General features: G+C 49.0%; 5 protein-coding genes across 5 annotated transcripts; 3 read left to right on the top strand and 2 right to left on the bottom strand.

Moving 5' to 3' along the window:
• Positions 1–484: 484 nt before the first annotated feature.
• C8Q69DRAFT_504021 (hypothetical protein) lies at positions 485–1,651 on the bottom strand (the record flags this gene model as incomplete). Its single annotated transcript, XM_028632548.1, has 5 exons — positions 485–536; positions 586–776; positions 828–1,318; positions 1,377–1,554; positions 1,616–1,651. The coding sequence occupies 5 exons, from the start codon at positions 1,649–1,651 to the stop codon at positions 485–487; spliced, it is 948 nt and encodes a 315-aa protein (XP_028486997.1).
• Positions 1,652–2,585: 934 nt separating this feature from the next.
• C8Q69DRAFT_132862 (putative mitochondrial cytochrome b2) lies at positions 2,586–4,467 on the top strand. The gene is made up of 4 exons (XM_028625329.1): positions 2,586–2,865; positions 2,921–3,426; positions 3,487–4,156; positions 4,209–4,467. The coding sequence occupies exons 1-4, from the start codon at positions 2,733–2,735 to the stop codon at positions 4,385–4,387; spliced, it is 1,488 nt and encodes a 495-aa protein (XP_028486996.1). The 5' UTR covers positions 2,586–2,732; the 3' UTR covers positions 4,388–4,467.
• Positions 4,468–6,449: 1,982 nt separating this feature from the next.
• Positions 6,450–7,976, top strand: C8Q69DRAFT_132751 (hypothetical protein). The gene is made up of 3 exons (XM_028625328.1): positions 6,450–6,999; positions 7,067–7,155; positions 7,220–7,976. Exons 1-3 carry the CDS (start codon positions 6,784–6,786, stop codon positions 7,653–7,655), a joined length of 741 nt encoding a protein of 246 aa, XP_028486995.1. The 5' UTR covers positions 6,450–6,783; the 3' UTR covers positions 7,656–7,976.
• A 4,390-nt stretch (positions 7,977–12,366) lies between these two features.
• On the top strand, positions 12,367–14,455 carry C8Q69DRAFT_132533 (putative aspartic-type endopeptidase). Its single transcript, XM_028625326.1, has 2 exons — positions 12,367–12,780; positions 12,836–14,455. The coding sequence occupies exons 1-2, from the start codon at positions 12,580–12,582 to the stop codon at positions 14,069–14,071; spliced, it is 1,437 nt and encodes a 478-aa protein (XP_028486994.1). The 5' UTR covers positions 12,367–12,579; the 3' UTR covers positions 14,072–14,455.
• A 679-nt stretch (positions 14,456–15,134) lies between these two features.
• On the bottom strand, positions 15,135–16,465 carry C8Q69DRAFT_441546 (L-lactate dehydrogenase; the record flags this gene model as incomplete). The annotated part of the gene is made up of 2 exons (XM_028628758.1): positions 15,135–16,285; positions 16,351–16,465. The coding sequence occupies 2 exons, from the start codon at positions 16,463–16,465 to the stop codon at positions 15,135–15,137; spliced, it is 1,266 nt and encodes a 421-aa protein (XP_028486993.1).
• Positions 16,466–16,729: the final 264 nt, after the last annotated feature.

The raw sequence follows: 16,729 nt of genomic DNA, 5'->3' as shown, positions 1-16,729 counted from the left end.
CTTGAATTGGGTTTGAAATCGGTCGTGTTTGCAAGGTACATACATAGAGCCAATCATCACGTGCATCACCTAGAGAAAACTGCAGGGATCGCTAGCCAGTTAGGTGATGAGCAGTTTTCTTCGACTATGAGATTGGTGTAGGTTAATATTGTGGCTGTTGAAACATATGCTTATAACTAACTAACTACATGCTCATGTAGTAGAGTATAGATACGGTAAAGATCTCCGGTGTCATGTTAGCACGTTTTATTCCGGAAAAGGTAGTCTAGACCCGCTGGTCAATCACAACATGCAGATGCGACCAAGGAAAAAGCACCCGGGGCCTAGTTGTTAAAGCCATGTGTATGAATGAGGGTCCTCAATAGGCGTCCAAATCCGTTGTCGAGGAAGTTGCGTCGTTTCGTGAACGTATGTCTTCTCTATAATGCTTCTAAAAACCAACACTAAACAACTAGTCTAAAACCGTGTCGTATATTGTCACGGCTTATGAGGACTTGACGCCCAATCCGAACATCTTTATCGAGTTATTCCACGCACTGGATATGTCAGTCACGACCTTAGAACGTTCGAAAACTGGGGACTTACGTTTCGCAGACCTCCTCGACTGAAATCCCCTTCACGTTGGCAATAACTTGCGCAACATGACTGATGGCGACAGGCTCATTTCTGCCCTTCACCATGCATCCCTTCTGAAACTTCTCCTTCTTAACCGCCTTGGGTAGCTCCGGGGCCCCTTGTAGGTACTTCGCTGAGGCGTGTGAGGGTCGAATCTCACACTGGACCTTGTCAGCCAAAAGAGTTCCCATGTCAGATTTCTCCGTACTTACCCAGGGACCATCAGTCTCTATCTGTATTCTCTCCAACGGAATCGCCTTTACGACTTCCAGATTTTCTTCCGTCTTCATACTACATCCGTTGACACCGATATCGAGACCCATTGCAACCAACCTCTGCATCTCCTCCACCGTGCCCGTAAAACTGTGAACGAGGCCCTTCTTTGGCAATTTGTCGAGTCTAGAGGCAAGCAATCGTTCGAAGTCCTCACTGGCCGCTCGCGAGTGGAGGAAAAGCGGAAGTTGGATCTCGACAGCCAGATCTAGTTGTGCCTCAAAGTACTTCAGTTGCGGTTCTTTTGCGCTCAAGAAGAGTCGGTCATAGTCGAGTCCAATTTCACCAAAAGCGACGGCAAGACCTGATTCTTTAGCTTCCAGGGCGAGGGCTTTCAGCTCTTCCAGCAACTTTGAGGGGCCACCTGGGTGCTTGTCGAAGTGGTTTGCCTGACAGGGGTGCACTCCAACAGTACCGTAGCATAACCCAGCTAAAGGAAACAAATGTTAGAGACGCCTTCTCAACCCAGTTTGGCGGAATAGACGTACGATAATCACGAGCAAGTTGTACAGCATGCCGCGATTCTTCCAGGTCCGATCCAGTCACCATGAACTTCTCGCAGCCAGCTTCACGAGCGCGCTGTATGATGTCTGCTAGATCATCATCATGGACTTGCTTGCCATTATAGCTGCCCCTGAAGACAGGGTCACCAAGGTTGATGCCAATCTGAGATCGCAGTCAGTTACATGTTACAGAAAGCATACAGTAGGAATTCGTATCAACCTACATCGACATATCTCAACGTCTTTGTTGTTTCACTCATCTTTGAGTCAGAAGCACTAGTTTGCAGGTGCGAAAAAGAAGAAAAACCTCGGATATTCAAACGAACTCCAGTCTTGTTATGCTTCAAGGCCGAGGATAATCCACAGACAGATTTTGTGGACCCTAAGCAGGAAACGGGAGATGCGGGTTTAATCCAAGGTCTCCTCAAAATACTGTTCCTGGCAACGAGAAACTGCATTAGTAGGTATAGATATCCTGCATCCAGTCATGTATATCCACCTATGTTGTAGGGAAAGCGAGTCTGACATAATTACGGCTAATTCGACGGTGTTCAAGCCACATGTTCCCGCCACATGTTGCTTATCCACATGTGGCTAAGCACTCGCATACAAGTCCGCTGCCGGCGTTCGGGGATGCGCCGACTCTGTGCCCGAGGCAATTACAATACGAGTGGTAATTATCCGTTTTCTTGTAAGCAGCAAACCCGTCATGATAGTCAGTGATTAAAGTAACTGATGTTTAAGATACATATCGATTCGAACATTTTCTTTGATATACCTTTAAAAGCCCATGATGATTCTGCCTCACAGTCCCACAAAAGGCTAGCTATCTTTAGATCTAGAATGCGGGAGCCCCGCTTGTAGATAATGAAAATCCCGGCGAAATGGCGAATTGTCTGTCTCTCTCCGCCTTTTTCAATGTTGTCCGTCTCGATGCGCCTATGAAAGCGGTGTGCTGGCTGGGCGAATGGAAGTTGAGAAATGGGCACAGCTACGGAGTCCAGACACGGGGGTGATCCGAACTTAATAAATACATGTCGCTTCATTGGCCGTCATATCATCTCTCTAGCAGGGACGTTGCGATCCATCCGTTATAATCAACGGCTTTGCATTTTCTCGCGCGAGACGGCGGAATCTCCGCTCGTTCTATAAAGCTACAGGCACACGTGTCTTGCTTTCTCGGCTGGTTCTTTGTTGCCGCGAGATTTGGAACTGGTTTCCAGGAAAAGCAGCAGGTACTAAGCATTACCTTGGACACCGACAAGCCTGACTTTAGCCAGGGGGTTTTCGAATACTGTCCTGGAGTGCTTTCGATCTCATTAGCTTGCCATCTCAACAGAGATGGCTCAGTCAAAGCTGGTATCTGCGCAGGAAGTCTCGCAGCATGCCACTCCTGCAGATTGTTGGATTGTGGTAGACGGTCAAGTTTGGGATGTGACAGACTTTCTTGAAGAGCATCCTGGAGGATCTGCTAGTGAGAATAATACCTCGTGAATCCTTCCATCTGTACCCACTAAGCATGTGAACAGTTATTTTGAAGTACGCGGGCCGCGATGCCACCAAGGCCTATTCCGAGATCCATGCCCCCAACGTTCTGAGGGATAACCTAAATCCAGACAAGTTGAAGGGCACTCTGGATGCTTCCACTATCGATGAAGAGTGGGTTAAACAACCTCCAACAGAAAACCCAAAGGTGGTGCTGGACAATGAAAAGCCACCGCTGGAAACCTTGATCAATTCGCATGATTTCGAGCTCGTCGCCTCGAAGACAGCTACCAAGAAGACATGGGCCTTTTATTCCAGTGCAGCGACGGACCTCATCACTAGAGATGCTAACAAGTCTTGCTTTGATCGGATCTGGTTTCGCCCTCGGGTCCTGCGTAACGTGCGCTCCGTCGATACGCGAACGAAGATTCTCGGGATTGACAGCAGTCTTCCTCTGTTTGTGTCACCCGCAGCTATGGCGAAACTGATTCACCCTGACGGAGAATGTGCCATTGGAAGAGCATGTCAGAGTAAAGGTATCATGCAAGGAGTAAGTTCTCACCAGTCGCAAGTCTCTGAGAAGGCAGTCAGCTTACTGTGGGGGTATTAGATATCGAACAACTCCTCATACAACATGGAAGAACTAGCCGCGGCTGCTCCATCTGGAAATTTCTTCTTTCAGTTATATGTAAACAGAGATCGACAGAAGTCCGCAGCGCTGCTCCGTCAGTGCTCGAACAATCCCAACATCAAGGCGATCTTCGTCACGGTGGACGCTGCTTGGCCAGGCAAACGTGAAGCAGATGAACGTGTAAAGGCTGATGAGAGTCTGTCGGTACCAATGGCACCGGCAAAAGCATCCAACGACAAGAAGGGCGGCGGTTTGGGACGCGTGATGGCTGGTTTCATCGATCCTGGCCTGACATGGGCAGACTTGGTCTGGGTCAGAGAACACACGCATCTACCCGTCTGTCTGAAGGGCGTCATGTCGGCCGACGATGCCATCCTAGCTATGGAGGCCGGCTTGGACGGTATCCTCATCAGTAACCACGGTGGCCGGAACCTGGACACCAGTCCACCGTCCATCATCACCCTCCTGGAGCTTCACAAGCGTTGCCCTGAGATCTTTGACAGGATGGAGGTCTACGTCGACAGCGGCATCCGACGTGGTACAGACATCCTGAAGGCCGTCTGTCTCGGGGCCACTGCTGTCGGTATGGGGCGCAGTATGCTCTTCGCCACGAACTATGGCCAGGAAGGTGTCGAGCACTTGATAGATAGTATGTCCTCATGTTGCGTTCTTCCTGAGACTCTTGGCTAACGATCGAACAGTTATGCGCGATGAGCTTGAAACTGCCATGAGAAACACGGGTATCACAAGCCTTGACCAAGCCACTCCAGATCTGCTCAACACGGGCGACGTAGACCATCTGGTACCAGGTTCTCGCTCGCATCCGTATGCTCGGGCTGTTGCTCGAGGTCGTGGACGGCAGTTGGCGTCCAAATTGTAGACAGATACACAATAGAGAGAGAGCTATGATTGGTCATCTTATATGTCGTCATTTGCTGATTGGTTCTCTTCTACTTGGAGCGTGCGCAAGATTGGTAGTTAACGTGAGGCTGTATTAGTATTATCGAAGAAAGTAGGATGGAACAAAGAGGCTGTATGATCAGGGTTCCCGACTGTTTCGTCCCCGACACTGCCGCCAGAATCGACAGTCGATTCGAATCTGACCACAACGGATCGAGGCAGACATCAAGTCCGGTGACGACAGCACCGAGGTCATGCCATCTACACTCTGTCCTGACTCCTGAGACGTCTCACACCAGATGCCGAGGCCCAGCGGAAAGTCTATATGCTGCACTTTTGATTGAAGAGAGTCAAGAGACAGACACAGCTTTCTCCTACTTTCAGAAAGATCCATTCCCCCACTCATCGAAAAGTCCGAGCTTGGTCCGAAGGTCCCCATCTGATCCAGGACCGGGTAAAGACCGTGAGATGGATCAAATGCAGGAAATTCGTCGATCGAAACGGGTTATCTACTGATTACGGCGAACCGATCAGTAGAGACGTCCTCTTTTTTTTAATTTTTTAATTTTTCTTAAATTTTATTTTATTATTTTCTTCATGATTTCTTTCCATCTTTCCATCTGATCCCCACTCCCCGGACGACCGGGGATGATGAGTTGTTCTTCAAGCCTTCCGTCTTCCGGAAATAAGCACCCCGTTGCATCTCGGAGCTTTTTAACTATGGAGTCGTCTCCGGAGTACAGTGATCCTCTAGTATACTCTAGTCGTGCCTCGGGCAGATGGCATCGTGCTGCGTCACCGGCGAGGTGAGTCAGGGTCTTCACGTGACCTGTCGATGCTTGAGCCTTGGGGAGACCAGTCGCAACTCCGGAAGGATCCGGTGGAGCGGCCGCCACCGGAGAGAGCTGTTAATAATCTGGAGAAACTCTCCGTTGCTCTCCATGAGTGTCTGGTATCTACTATCTACCATAGGGAGTAGATAGATGGACGAAAGTAGTATCACTGTTAGCCCGTCATATTTGGAGTAGGCTCTGGCTCTGCGGAGAGTGCAGAGTACAAGACGACCACCACTGGTTGCTTGAAGTACTACTAGGAATGCTTCCACTTCCATTGAGTTCCCCCTCATGATCTGATCATCCCCTCACCGCTTCCCCTTCCAGAAGCAAGTTGCCCCACTCCGGGGACCCCTGTTCCTCAACGAGTCTAGAGTAATGCGGGCCAGATCCCCAACGTGATTGGCCCACCGGATCGCCAGGGAACGCCAACGTCTGGCTTGTCTGGGGAGAGCTTCCTCCGCCCTGCTGGATCAACGCGACAATCTGCTGTTGCTGGTTCACGGATGAAGCTGCTGCATTCCCCCTTATCCCCGCCTGGGGAGATGGATATGATTATGGGTGGATAAAATGGATGGATGGAAAGAGAACAGACACAGAGACAACGAGAAACTCTTTGCTGGCGTCATCCTGGATCTCCATGGATCTCCATCCCATAACGCTCCGGAGCGGCCAATGATCGTCCCATCCGGAGTACTCTAGATATGGTGGCTGTCGACACCCACACGGCTGATGAGAGAGCAATTGTGCCGGTGGAAGATTATTGTTGGTCATGGGGAATGTTCGATCTGCTCTTCTCTAGAGCTGTGTAATTAGTAAAACTGCTCCGTACTCGATTAGTTACATATTCCTGTCCCGCTCGTAGTCACGTCTCACGCCTTAAAAGGAGCCAGGAGGTCCGTCCCAAACATCTCGTGGCTACTTTGGTCTGAGATCTTTTCCGCACCGTATTTCCAATAATAATCCATACAGGCACACTGCAAAAAGCAAAAGAGAGACAACAGCCAAGCTTCCCTAGCCTCAACCCCTGTTGAGACAGAAACATCACTCCTGCGCACGACCAAGACGGAGCTCGCAGAATACTGTCTCACCACCAGCACAGGTATGTCTGTGATATCAAACAATGTCCACTCGTGGCTTCGATAGTCTCTCCCTGTCCAGACCGCCAAGTTTCTGGGCTGCCTTACTGATCAGTTATCGCAGCTCTCCCCAACACTTTACCGCAAGCATCCAAAAGTTGACCGGAACCACGTCTCGGTGTCCCGTTTCGATCAGCTTACGCTAGTCTAGACTCTCCCTGACAGTAAGTGATAATTAGTTATATTGCTTATTTCCCCCCTCCTGATATTTTGTTGCCTACCACGATTGCCATTATTGTTTATTTCTTCTCGAAGCCCCTACACCTCCTACACCTCATACACCTCACTACTACTACCAATACACCTGCAGCTCGACACTGTCCACGTTACTCATTGCATCGCGCAAGCTATAGGCTCATCGATTCCGTCGTATCGTTATCTTAATTTCCTACACATTCATCTCAATGGCTGCTCCTCGATCAACCTCCCTACGTGCCCTGCGCGCGCTGTCCCAGCTGCACTCTGCGCCTCTGCGCCGTTCCCTCCACATCACAGGCGCTCAATCCGCGCAGCCCGCCAACGCAGCGGACAAGACGACACTATATGCTACCCGCACTCTTGCAGACCTGAAGGCAGAGTGCCAGAAGAGACGGATAGGATCCGCTGGCAGCAAGGACGAGGTACGTTCAATGCGTCTCAACAGTTCCGACAACAAAGCCAGAGATGCTGACATCACGACCGCATTAGCTTGTTGACCGCCTCAACAACCATGACATGCTCCAATCGCGTGCTTTCAGCATCGCCATGAGAAGAATCGATGGCAGCGCATTCAGCGGGTATGTTTCCATCCCGGAACGGAACGCGATGCGGCGGATTCCCGCTAACCTTGACTCTTTGCAGCACCCGCCAGTTTAACACCTCGCGCGCCAGCAAGGCCGTCCACGATTCATCCACCATTGACTTTGCCTATATGCCTTCGATGGCCGACGTCGACGCAACCCCCTCCGTCAGCGGTCCCCGCATCCCGACCTTCCCCGATAACTACGGACACAAGATCGAGACGCAGACCGACTACGTCTCACCGATGAAGCCTCAGGTCCACGCGGTCGGCGAGCTGTCGTCGGACTCGGCTGTGAGTGTCATGAGCGACGTAGTTGACAACCACGCCGTGGACATCGATCCCTTCTCGCTGACCGAGGCTGTCGGGAAGTCTCGGGGCAACGCCATCCGGGCTCAGAACAACGGACAATCGCAAGAGACTGGCATCTTACGGGATCTGTGGAGTGGCATCGTGGATGACATTTTAGGGCCCAAACAAACTAGTCAGCGCAAGTGAGCGGCGACGTGGTGGTTTCCTGTGACGAATCTCTCTTTTATTTTTTTCCTCCCGTTCCTAGCGATAATGCCAATTTGTTGATCCTTGCCCCTTTTGTTTTCCTGTGACCGGTTGCTCCGTTCCACTTGTTTTATTATGAGCGTTCTCTCTTTAGCGGGATAGGAAATGCAGGAAGCAGTGTAAAGAACCCGTGAGATTTTCATTCTGTGGTTGACTACTGCCCTCAGCCGGATCCAGTTTTGAGGATCTCATTTGAAATTGAATCTATTCGATATACCATTTTCACTATCCTCTTTAAATCGAATATCTACGAATTATCCAAAACATAGTACGTACATACAAGCTCGAAACTCCCGAGAAGCAACACTATCTACGGAGTAAGCAGCCTTAGCTTATCACCCCGTATCGCGACGCCAACATACTCCGTACAGCCACATTAGCCGACTCGGGACCACCCCATGACCACCCATCTCTAGCCGCATACATTCCACCTCCGCAAAAAAGAATACGCCCCCGAGAAAAAGGATCTCCTCCGAAAATAAGCTCATCGCTCATCACATGACCAGTTCTATCACGCATCCACAATCACAACTCACTTGAACTTGGGACAGTGGACAAGCGGTGAAGACACCGCGTGCGGGGTAAAAGGAGTATACTAACTATACCTGCCAAAAAGAAGTCATCAATAATGATACAGGATAATGCACTTACTTCATTCAGTGAACACTGCATTTGATCCATGCATCCCTGTAGGGGACATTTGGCAGCTGCAGTAACTAACTACTAGTAGATTGTAGCTAGCTAGCCAGTTAACGGGTACGAGAGATAGTATTATTAATTTCAATGGACGAGTGGATGGATGGACGTCTTGCTTCGCAGATCTACATACCATACTATACGTAATCAGCTGAACTCGATGCGTGAGAGAGGGGGAATGAATGGTAAAATCTCCACGGAAAGATGGAATGTGGGGGATTTTTTTTGTTTATGTATGGTACGTACCATATTTTCTGGGGTCGGAGTACTGTAGGTGTCCACTTAGTACACTGTACCGTAGAGGGGCAGGGACTGGGGTAGTTAGTTAGCGCGAATACAAATATGATGAGTGATGGTTGGCTTTGGTTATCTGTGGAGTAAATTGGTGGGATTATAGGACTATCCTACTATATGTGTGAAGGAACAGGGTATATACTGTACAGTACTTCTGGTATGGTAGTTGTATTTTACTTGAGTCTTGAAGAAACCTATAGCTGTAGATCATAGGTAGTTTAGTGAATCTGCAGTTCTATATACACATGAATTCATGGAGGAAGGGATATCTGGAACTTGAGACTTTTTTTTTTCTTTCTTTCTTTCTTCTTCTTCATCTCATGCGTCTTTTGTACTTTCCCTATCCTTTTTTTTTTCTCCATTTTATTTTGACAAGCAAGTAAGTGATAAAAAGCAAGATAACTGAATATAGTTACCTAGAGAATGTCAATTCCTCTACTGTAAACGGCATTGATATACAAGGCCAGTGGAGCCACACACCTAGTTCAGATTAAGTTACTTATAGTCGATATAGTATGACTATGTACTGACTGAATGTGGGGTAGACATGCTAAGCTCTTTCTTCTTTTTTTGCTTTTTATCCACCATGCAGTTTATCATATGGATTAGACTCGTGCTTCTGCATTTCTATTTGTCCTGATATTATCAATGGCTAGTGCGGTAGATTGCTTCCCGACTTTTTTAGCAGTTACTTTACCGTATTTAGTCGGTCGGTCGGACGGATAGGCGAGCTGTGCAGAAAGTGAAACAACAATCCAGAATCGTGGGGGAAAAGTCGAGATGTGGTGTGATTTGATGCATGTAAAAGAGAGAGAAAAAAGAAAAAAAAATGGAGAGGTTGGGGATAAGCTGAAGGGATATGGTTATGATGCGGGGAATATCTAAGTAGATACTGTTACTCAGGTAGTAAAGAAAGGGAGCTAGCTATATTTTGCTCAATATACAATGTCGATTAGTTCGAGTTGCGCTTGTTGTCGTTGCGGTGTGTATTTGTTATTTTTTTTTTATGTCGATCTATCTTCATTGCGTGGAATTACAGCAATAGAAATTGTGATTATATTGGCGATGCAGAGCATGCTAGATTGTCATGTTATTGTTATTGTTGTTTAGTGCCTCGATGTTTTAGAAGTTAGATCAAGTGCCTTTCCTTGGTTTCTAACAGGAAATATATGTATAGTCTCAATGGATGCACAATCCAATCCTTCTGGCAAGGTATGTGAGGAAATATCGTGAATGGAAAATACAGTCATAAAATCCCGACTTCAGAGACATCTGATATCCTTTACCTCGATCTCCTAAGGGCTGGGTGTCTTAGGAAGAAGGTCGATACTGAGGCTATTTGTAGTTATCTATCTCAATTAACAAATGGCCTGCGGACAGTGTCATGATCAGGCAACATATGCGGTTATACAGTATTATATGAGAGGGTAAGAATTAGGCGTTAGAAAAATATCAATAGCTTGTTCTTTGGCCTAGGTTTTCACTGTGCCCTGTGGAAAACGATAACCTATCTATTGTTCTACCTTCTGGGTATTCTTAAAACGAGTAGAGCTTGATAGGACTTTTCCTGCCTTGTATGTGGGAAAATGTAAAATAGACGAACCGTGGCATGTTGCTGCGTTTACTCGAAGGTATTCCGGACTGGCAGTAAGTCAGGTTAAAACATATAGCTGTTTCCATTGGAAAGCACTGCTAATTGTTCGATACAGCGAGTCCGATGCATACTATGCTGTACAGTACAACCTTTACTAGATCAGTATAAAGCATAATCCAGGAGAATAGGGCACGTTATGGAGATGGTCAATAAATCGGAGAAAGGCTGGTCCTGCGTATCATAGATATCTTCTCTGTCTTGAAAATCGGCATTGAGCTTGCATCGCGTTCTGGAATGCCCATCGAACTGTGCATAAGCTAATGCCTGCGATTGCATGACGGCTTCTCTCACTCGCACCCCGCTGGTCGGTCCATAGAATTTGATAGATCCAGTCGCAGGTCGCGGCTTTGAATATCGAACCAGCTCCTCAATCCCCATCATGGCGCCTGCCATCGAATAAAAAAAGAAGAAAGGAAGAAAGGAATCGCTGTTCAAGTGAGATTTGATTCAAAGTTCTGCTTCATGTGGTCGGACCAGGATTGCAGGTTGCATCGCGGACGAATGTAAACTGCCGCATCGAGATTGCTGCAGATTGGTCTAGTTCGTTCGAGATCCCTGTAACCAAGCTGGCCGAGTCTAGATGCGGAGGTTAGCAGCTCCGTGTGCCGTGCAGTTCCATCCGATCGCCAGGTTCATTCAAGGTGGACAGAGCGTTCTGTTCTCATCAACAATTGGCACAGTGTCGACATGAAACAGGCATCCAGAGTTGTCCCATGGGTAACAATTCCAAGATATAATCATTTCGGTTTAATTGACCCTGAGAGCATTCCCACCAGGTCAGACGTAACCGATGGAGATCAGAGTTCTAGACCCTATTTGCCCGTGCATTGTCCAGACTGCGATCGACATGGCCGAGTACGTGTCACCCCGGACAGGCGAACAGTTGGAATGATACACGCCAAAGACTATTACTTGCTCATTTTCCTCTTATCTTGACTTCCACAATCATCAGGGTTGCGCGATGCACACATGAGATGGATATTCTATGATTCTGCCGTTGCTGCTAGTGTGCGAGGCCGCCGTTTCTTGTTGGTCAACGGTATCTGAGAACGGTCTGCTTGGCTTCAAAGCCGGCTATCTTGGTCGACTGTCGATGCTGTCATTGTGGGGGTGGGTTCATCCACCTGCGTGTAAGTTATCACCTGCGACAGCCCACTGCGGTTGGATGCGATCAATCAATTCCATGGTGTTGGTTGCAGCTGAAACATCAGGGTCCGCTGTGCGTGGTCTATCAGAAAATTGCCTGCCACTTTCAACGAACACATTATGAAAGTCCTTATGATGAGCTGCACATCAGTTGGGCGCAAGTGGCAGTGAGCCAGCAATCAATCATTGATTATAGTCGCCTTGACCACCATATCTGCATTTAGCAAGTCTATCTCAGTCAGTTGGTTTAAGGGGTGGAGCTCAACACGGCCGACGAACAATTCAACCCGCTGCAACCCGGACAAAAAAAGCTCAGAAACCGCGTCGAGCTACGTGCTGAGATGCCGCCACAGACCTTGGAAGCAGAGCGACTAAACATCCAAACGGGCAAAGACGGCCAGGGGCAAACTCCACGGATCGGCTGATAAAGATGACTGTTTGGCTGACGGGCGGCTGGTGCGCCCCCCTGGTTCCTTGGCTGGAGAACGCACCGGCCAGTTGGGTGTAAATAGCTAATACGGAGTAGAGACTCTCTTCTATCTCGACCTGGACGCAGTCTTCATCTTCATCTTCATCTTCATCTTCATCGTCAATGTACCTTCCTGTCTCTTCTTTTTCATCCTTTCCTTTAATTTCTGGTCCTCTCATTCATTTGTTTTAATTGCTTGCTGGACTGTGGGGTCTTCTCTCGTGGCTAACCCCTCGTCGGTTTCTGTTTTCCCTCGTTTTCCCCTCCAGTAAACCCGGTCTTCAAGCACATTCACTATCCAGAAAATAGATCTGGTCTCGAGATTCTCCATTGCACATCTCGAACCAGCAGGAAAAGAAAAGAAGAGATAGATCGGTCATAAACGGACTCCTTTGGCTAGTGCAATCAGACAATTGTGAACTAACATCTGTTGGTCTGCACCTGTACATATATCAGCCCGGTTTTCTCTGTGTCTCGCTCAGTGCAATTTGCGTTGAAAATACGCATTTCTGTTGCGAGTATCTGACTTGCTGAGTGGCTTCGTCAGAAACCATCAAATGCTGCCTCCAGCCACATTCAAGAACTATTAGATCCTTCCCCGGATCATGCATCTCCCATCATGTGTTCTGCTCTCCACATTCCTGTCCACAGGCGTAACGGCCTTCTATCCTTACTCGTTTAAACTCGATATTTCCAGCGGCAGCTCATCGCCAGGAAAGCTGAAGAGTCGATTCTTCCCATGGACTCTGCCAGCCAATGCTGACAACCATGGAATCAGCTTGGATATCAAGAAGGTGCCGAACAATGTTCGTCAATTGGAAACCCTTCCTAACTTTGACACCCCAGCTGATGTGTTTGCAGGTGATCCGTCGAGATAATAACTATCCAGTGATCAAGGGAAAGACCCCGACCATGTCTCACAGCGTCGCGATCGATGAAGACGGCCACGACTATTCATACTTCTCCGTGGTGGATTTCGGGTCGCAAGGCAAGGAGATGTGGATGCTGTTGGATACCGGTGGTCTCAACACATGGGTCATGGGTACGGACTGCACGTCCAAGGCCTGCGCACAACACAACACTTTTGGACCGAGCGATTCGTCCAGTCTACAGGTCACGTCGAACTCGTGGGATGTCGGCTACGGAAGCGGCAAAGTCAGTGGAGTCCTGGCCAGCGACAAGGTCTCGTTTGCCGGCTTCGAGTTTACAATGACATTTGGCTGGGCGAAGCAGACATCGGACGACTTCCTGCAGTATCCGTTCGACGGCATATTGGGTTTGGGCCGATCAGACAACAACCAACTTGGCACCAAGAGCTTTATGGATGCTGTCTCGGATGCGAAGTTGTTGAAGTCGAACATTGTGGCTCTCAGTCTGCAGCGTGCTTCTGACGGGGCCAAGGATGGTGAGATTTCTTTCGGCGCTGTCGACCAGAACAAATTTGCTGGCGATATTACCTACACCAACACGACCGGAGATGCCTCCTTCTGGCAGATTCCCCTGGATGATGCTAGTGTGGATGGTAAGGCGTTGAATTTGACTGGCAGGTCTGCAATCATCGACTCGGGAACCTCCTACATCTTGATCCCTCCTGCGGATGCCAGCGCTCTGCATGCTCTTATCCCAGGCTCTTCGCCCTCGGGGGAGGATTTCGTCATCCCATGCAGCTCAAACAGCACCGTGGCCATCACATTCTCCGGTGCTACGTATGCCATTTCCCCCAAGGATTACGTCGGTTCAACTATCGACAATACCGGCAACAACTGCATGTCGAACATCATCGGCCACACGACCTTCGGGAACACAGACTGGCTAGTGGGCGACGTTTTCATGAAGAATGTCTACTCTGTCTTCGACTATGACAACAACCGAGTAGGGTTTGCCAACCGTGCTGATCAGACTCCATCCAATTCGACTACCCAGCCCACCGTGGCATCCAACGCCCAGGCTGTCTCGACGTCTAGTTCCACGGCTACGGCTTCGGCTTCGGGCACCTCTCCGCACCAAGCAGCGAATGGAACCGCGGGTACAACTTCTGTCAATCTCCCGCTCCTCCTCGCGGGCTTTGGAACCATGCTCTGGCTGTCGCTTCTCTAAACGCTAGGCAGCTTGAGAATCAAAATGTCCCCGAACGTTCTCCGCGAGCATCCATCATTGTTACTGAAGTGGACATTCGATATACAAGAGCCTTGTGGACTACACTACAAGCTCCATGTCCTAGGTCCGATGCTTCTTTTGTACTCTATTGCGCACCCTCTCTGAAACGTGCATAGCCTCTACTACTACTTCCCTTCCTCCCGACCTAGCTGTACAGTCGGTCTGGCTGCATATTGCAATCTATATCGCCTTTTAATGTTTCCTGTCTCATCTACCTGTCCTTAACAGCGTCTATACGAGCAAGTGGAGCAAGCACCATTACGGCTTGTACCCCTTGTGGCACTTTCGTTTTCGATCAACTCCATCACTGTCTTTCATGCTGGCTACGGGTGCATCCTCCATGCGGGGGGCCGTCACCCATCCTATCCAGCTCATCTGTTACACTCTGCATCTAAGGTGGCACTGTTTTCTCTCTCTTTTAAATCGGTCAACCAAGAGCATAAAACCGATTTTTTAAAAATAGGCCTTGGTTCGCTGGATTCGGACCTAGAAACAAACACGCAAGGAAGGAAAGCCTCTTATCCCTATCCAAACAAACCACTCACTGCGTTTCCGCAGAAACACTCCGTGTTCTTTTCCCTCCTGATCCTGCTACTTCACCCCATGCAGCCTCGTGGCTTCGCGCTAGCCTTTGTCTTTCCCTGTCTATGAGATAGATTCTGAATCAAGAATAGCTAAGTTAGGTGTATATTCACTACGATATACGGAATGGAAAAATGCAAATGGAATTTAGGAATATTTCTTCTTCCCCTGTATTTCAGGGACCAGATCCAGACCTGCGTCTACTCTATAATACCTCGTATCATCTCGATATGTAGAAATTGTATCATTCATTACTATATGCTGTGCTCGTTACATAGTCATCATACTGTTCATCAATCCACATGTGTTATCTGGTGATTTGATCCCGAGAGTAGTCAGAACTCGCTCCGCTCTTGTCCTCTGGCCATGACACATAAAGATCTTGGTTTATGTCTTTGTGTCTCTTATAACTGATTCGGGTTTAGATGGCCGATTTATCAGCAATCAAGGTATACCCCTTCGGGTACGATTCGAGAATATCCTTATTGAAATCCTTCACGCTATTGAATCCACCCACGCCCATGAGAATATCCAAATCAGCAAGAAGGGATTTCATGACGTGTCGAACACCCTCTTCACCCATGATACTGAGACCCCAGACCCAGAGACGGCCGATGAAGACGAACTTGGCACCCAGCGAGAGGGCCTTGACGACATCACTGGCCCCACGCACGCCAGAGTCGAACATGATATAGATCTTGTCGCCGACGGCGTTCGCGATGTTCTCGAGGGCGTCGAGGGACGCAATGGCGCCGTCGACTTGGCGGCCGGCGTGGTTACTGACCACGATACCGTCGACGCCTAGCTCGACGCATTTCTTGGCGTCAGCGACGGATTGGATGCCCTTGATGGCGAAAGGGCGGCCGCCGGAGATGCGCTTCCACTCCTTGATCAGCCATGGGATCTTCTCCCAGGACCAGGCGCGGCCGTGCCAGACGCTGTCGATCCACTTCGCGGATGCTGCGACTTTGTCTTTCTCTGGGTCGATGCCGGCCTCGCGGCATCGTTTCTGGAATACAGGGTCGCTGAGACCAAGGTCCGCGCCGATGCCGCGGTAGAAGGCGTAGTTGGAGTTAGCGACATCGTCATGTCGCCAGCCCAGTTGCCAGGTATCGGTTGTGAGGATCAGGGCGTCAAAACCAGACTTCCAGGCACGGTTGAGCAGTGAAAGGGTCAGTTCGTCGTCGTGTGGCATGTATAGCTGATAGAAGCGTGGGCCTTTGCCGTTCGCTTCAGCGACTTTCTCGATCGGTGTGCTCCCTGCCGTGGAGAGACAGTATGGCAGATTCAACTCGCCAGCCACTTTGGCAACGGGCACCTCAGCAAGGTTGTGGTAGATCTTGTTGATACCGATAGGTGCGAATCCAATGGGGGCGGAGACCTTGTGGCCGAAGATCTCTGTAGTGGTGTCTCGGAGGTTGGTGTCCACGAGCTGGTTCGGGATGATACGGTGACGGAAGAATGCCTGTCGGTTGGCAAGATGTGTGTTGGACATGCCAGCATTCGAAGATGCATAGTACCATCCTCCCAGACTGAGGACTTCCTTTGCCTTTTCTTCCAACTTCTTGGGGTCTGACGAGCGCAGTTGCTGTTAGTTGAATAGGTTTAATATATATGGGAGATTGAAAGACACTAACCTGTGTTGAAAGGGACAGTCTTGCCCTCATTCAGCTTCCAGAAGTTCTCCCTTTGGTAGAGACCCCATTGAGGGGTTGTCCTCTTCTGAATGTTGGGGTTGTTGGGGTCACTCATGTTTGTTGATTTCCTTTGCGCTGGCAGTTATCAAACTTCTCAATAGATATTTACTGAGCTTCAATATTCTGAGAGTCAAAAACACCCTGGCAGTGCTTGATTTATATACCTCAGCTCAAGTACCAGATCACATAAGCTGGTGGTCGCTTTTGTATACTTCATAGAGTCGATGAAGTCATTTTGACGATCTGTCGGCCGAGAAGGGCGACAGCCAGTCACAGACAGCTCTCCTCCACATATCTGATGGTATATCGACTTGTGGAT

This window comes from Paecilomyces variotii (assembly GCF_004022145.1).
Source record: "Paecilomyces variotii strain CBS 101075 chromosome Unknown C8Q69scaffold_2, whole genome shotgun sequence".
NCBI classification, from domain to species: domain Eukaryota; kingdom Fungi; phylum Ascomycota; class Eurotiomycetes; order Eurotiales; family Thermoascaceae; genus Paecilomyces; species Paecilomyces variotii.
Note: the sequence above shows the minus strand (reverse complement) of the source record. Positions and strands in the feature narration are given on the sequence as shown.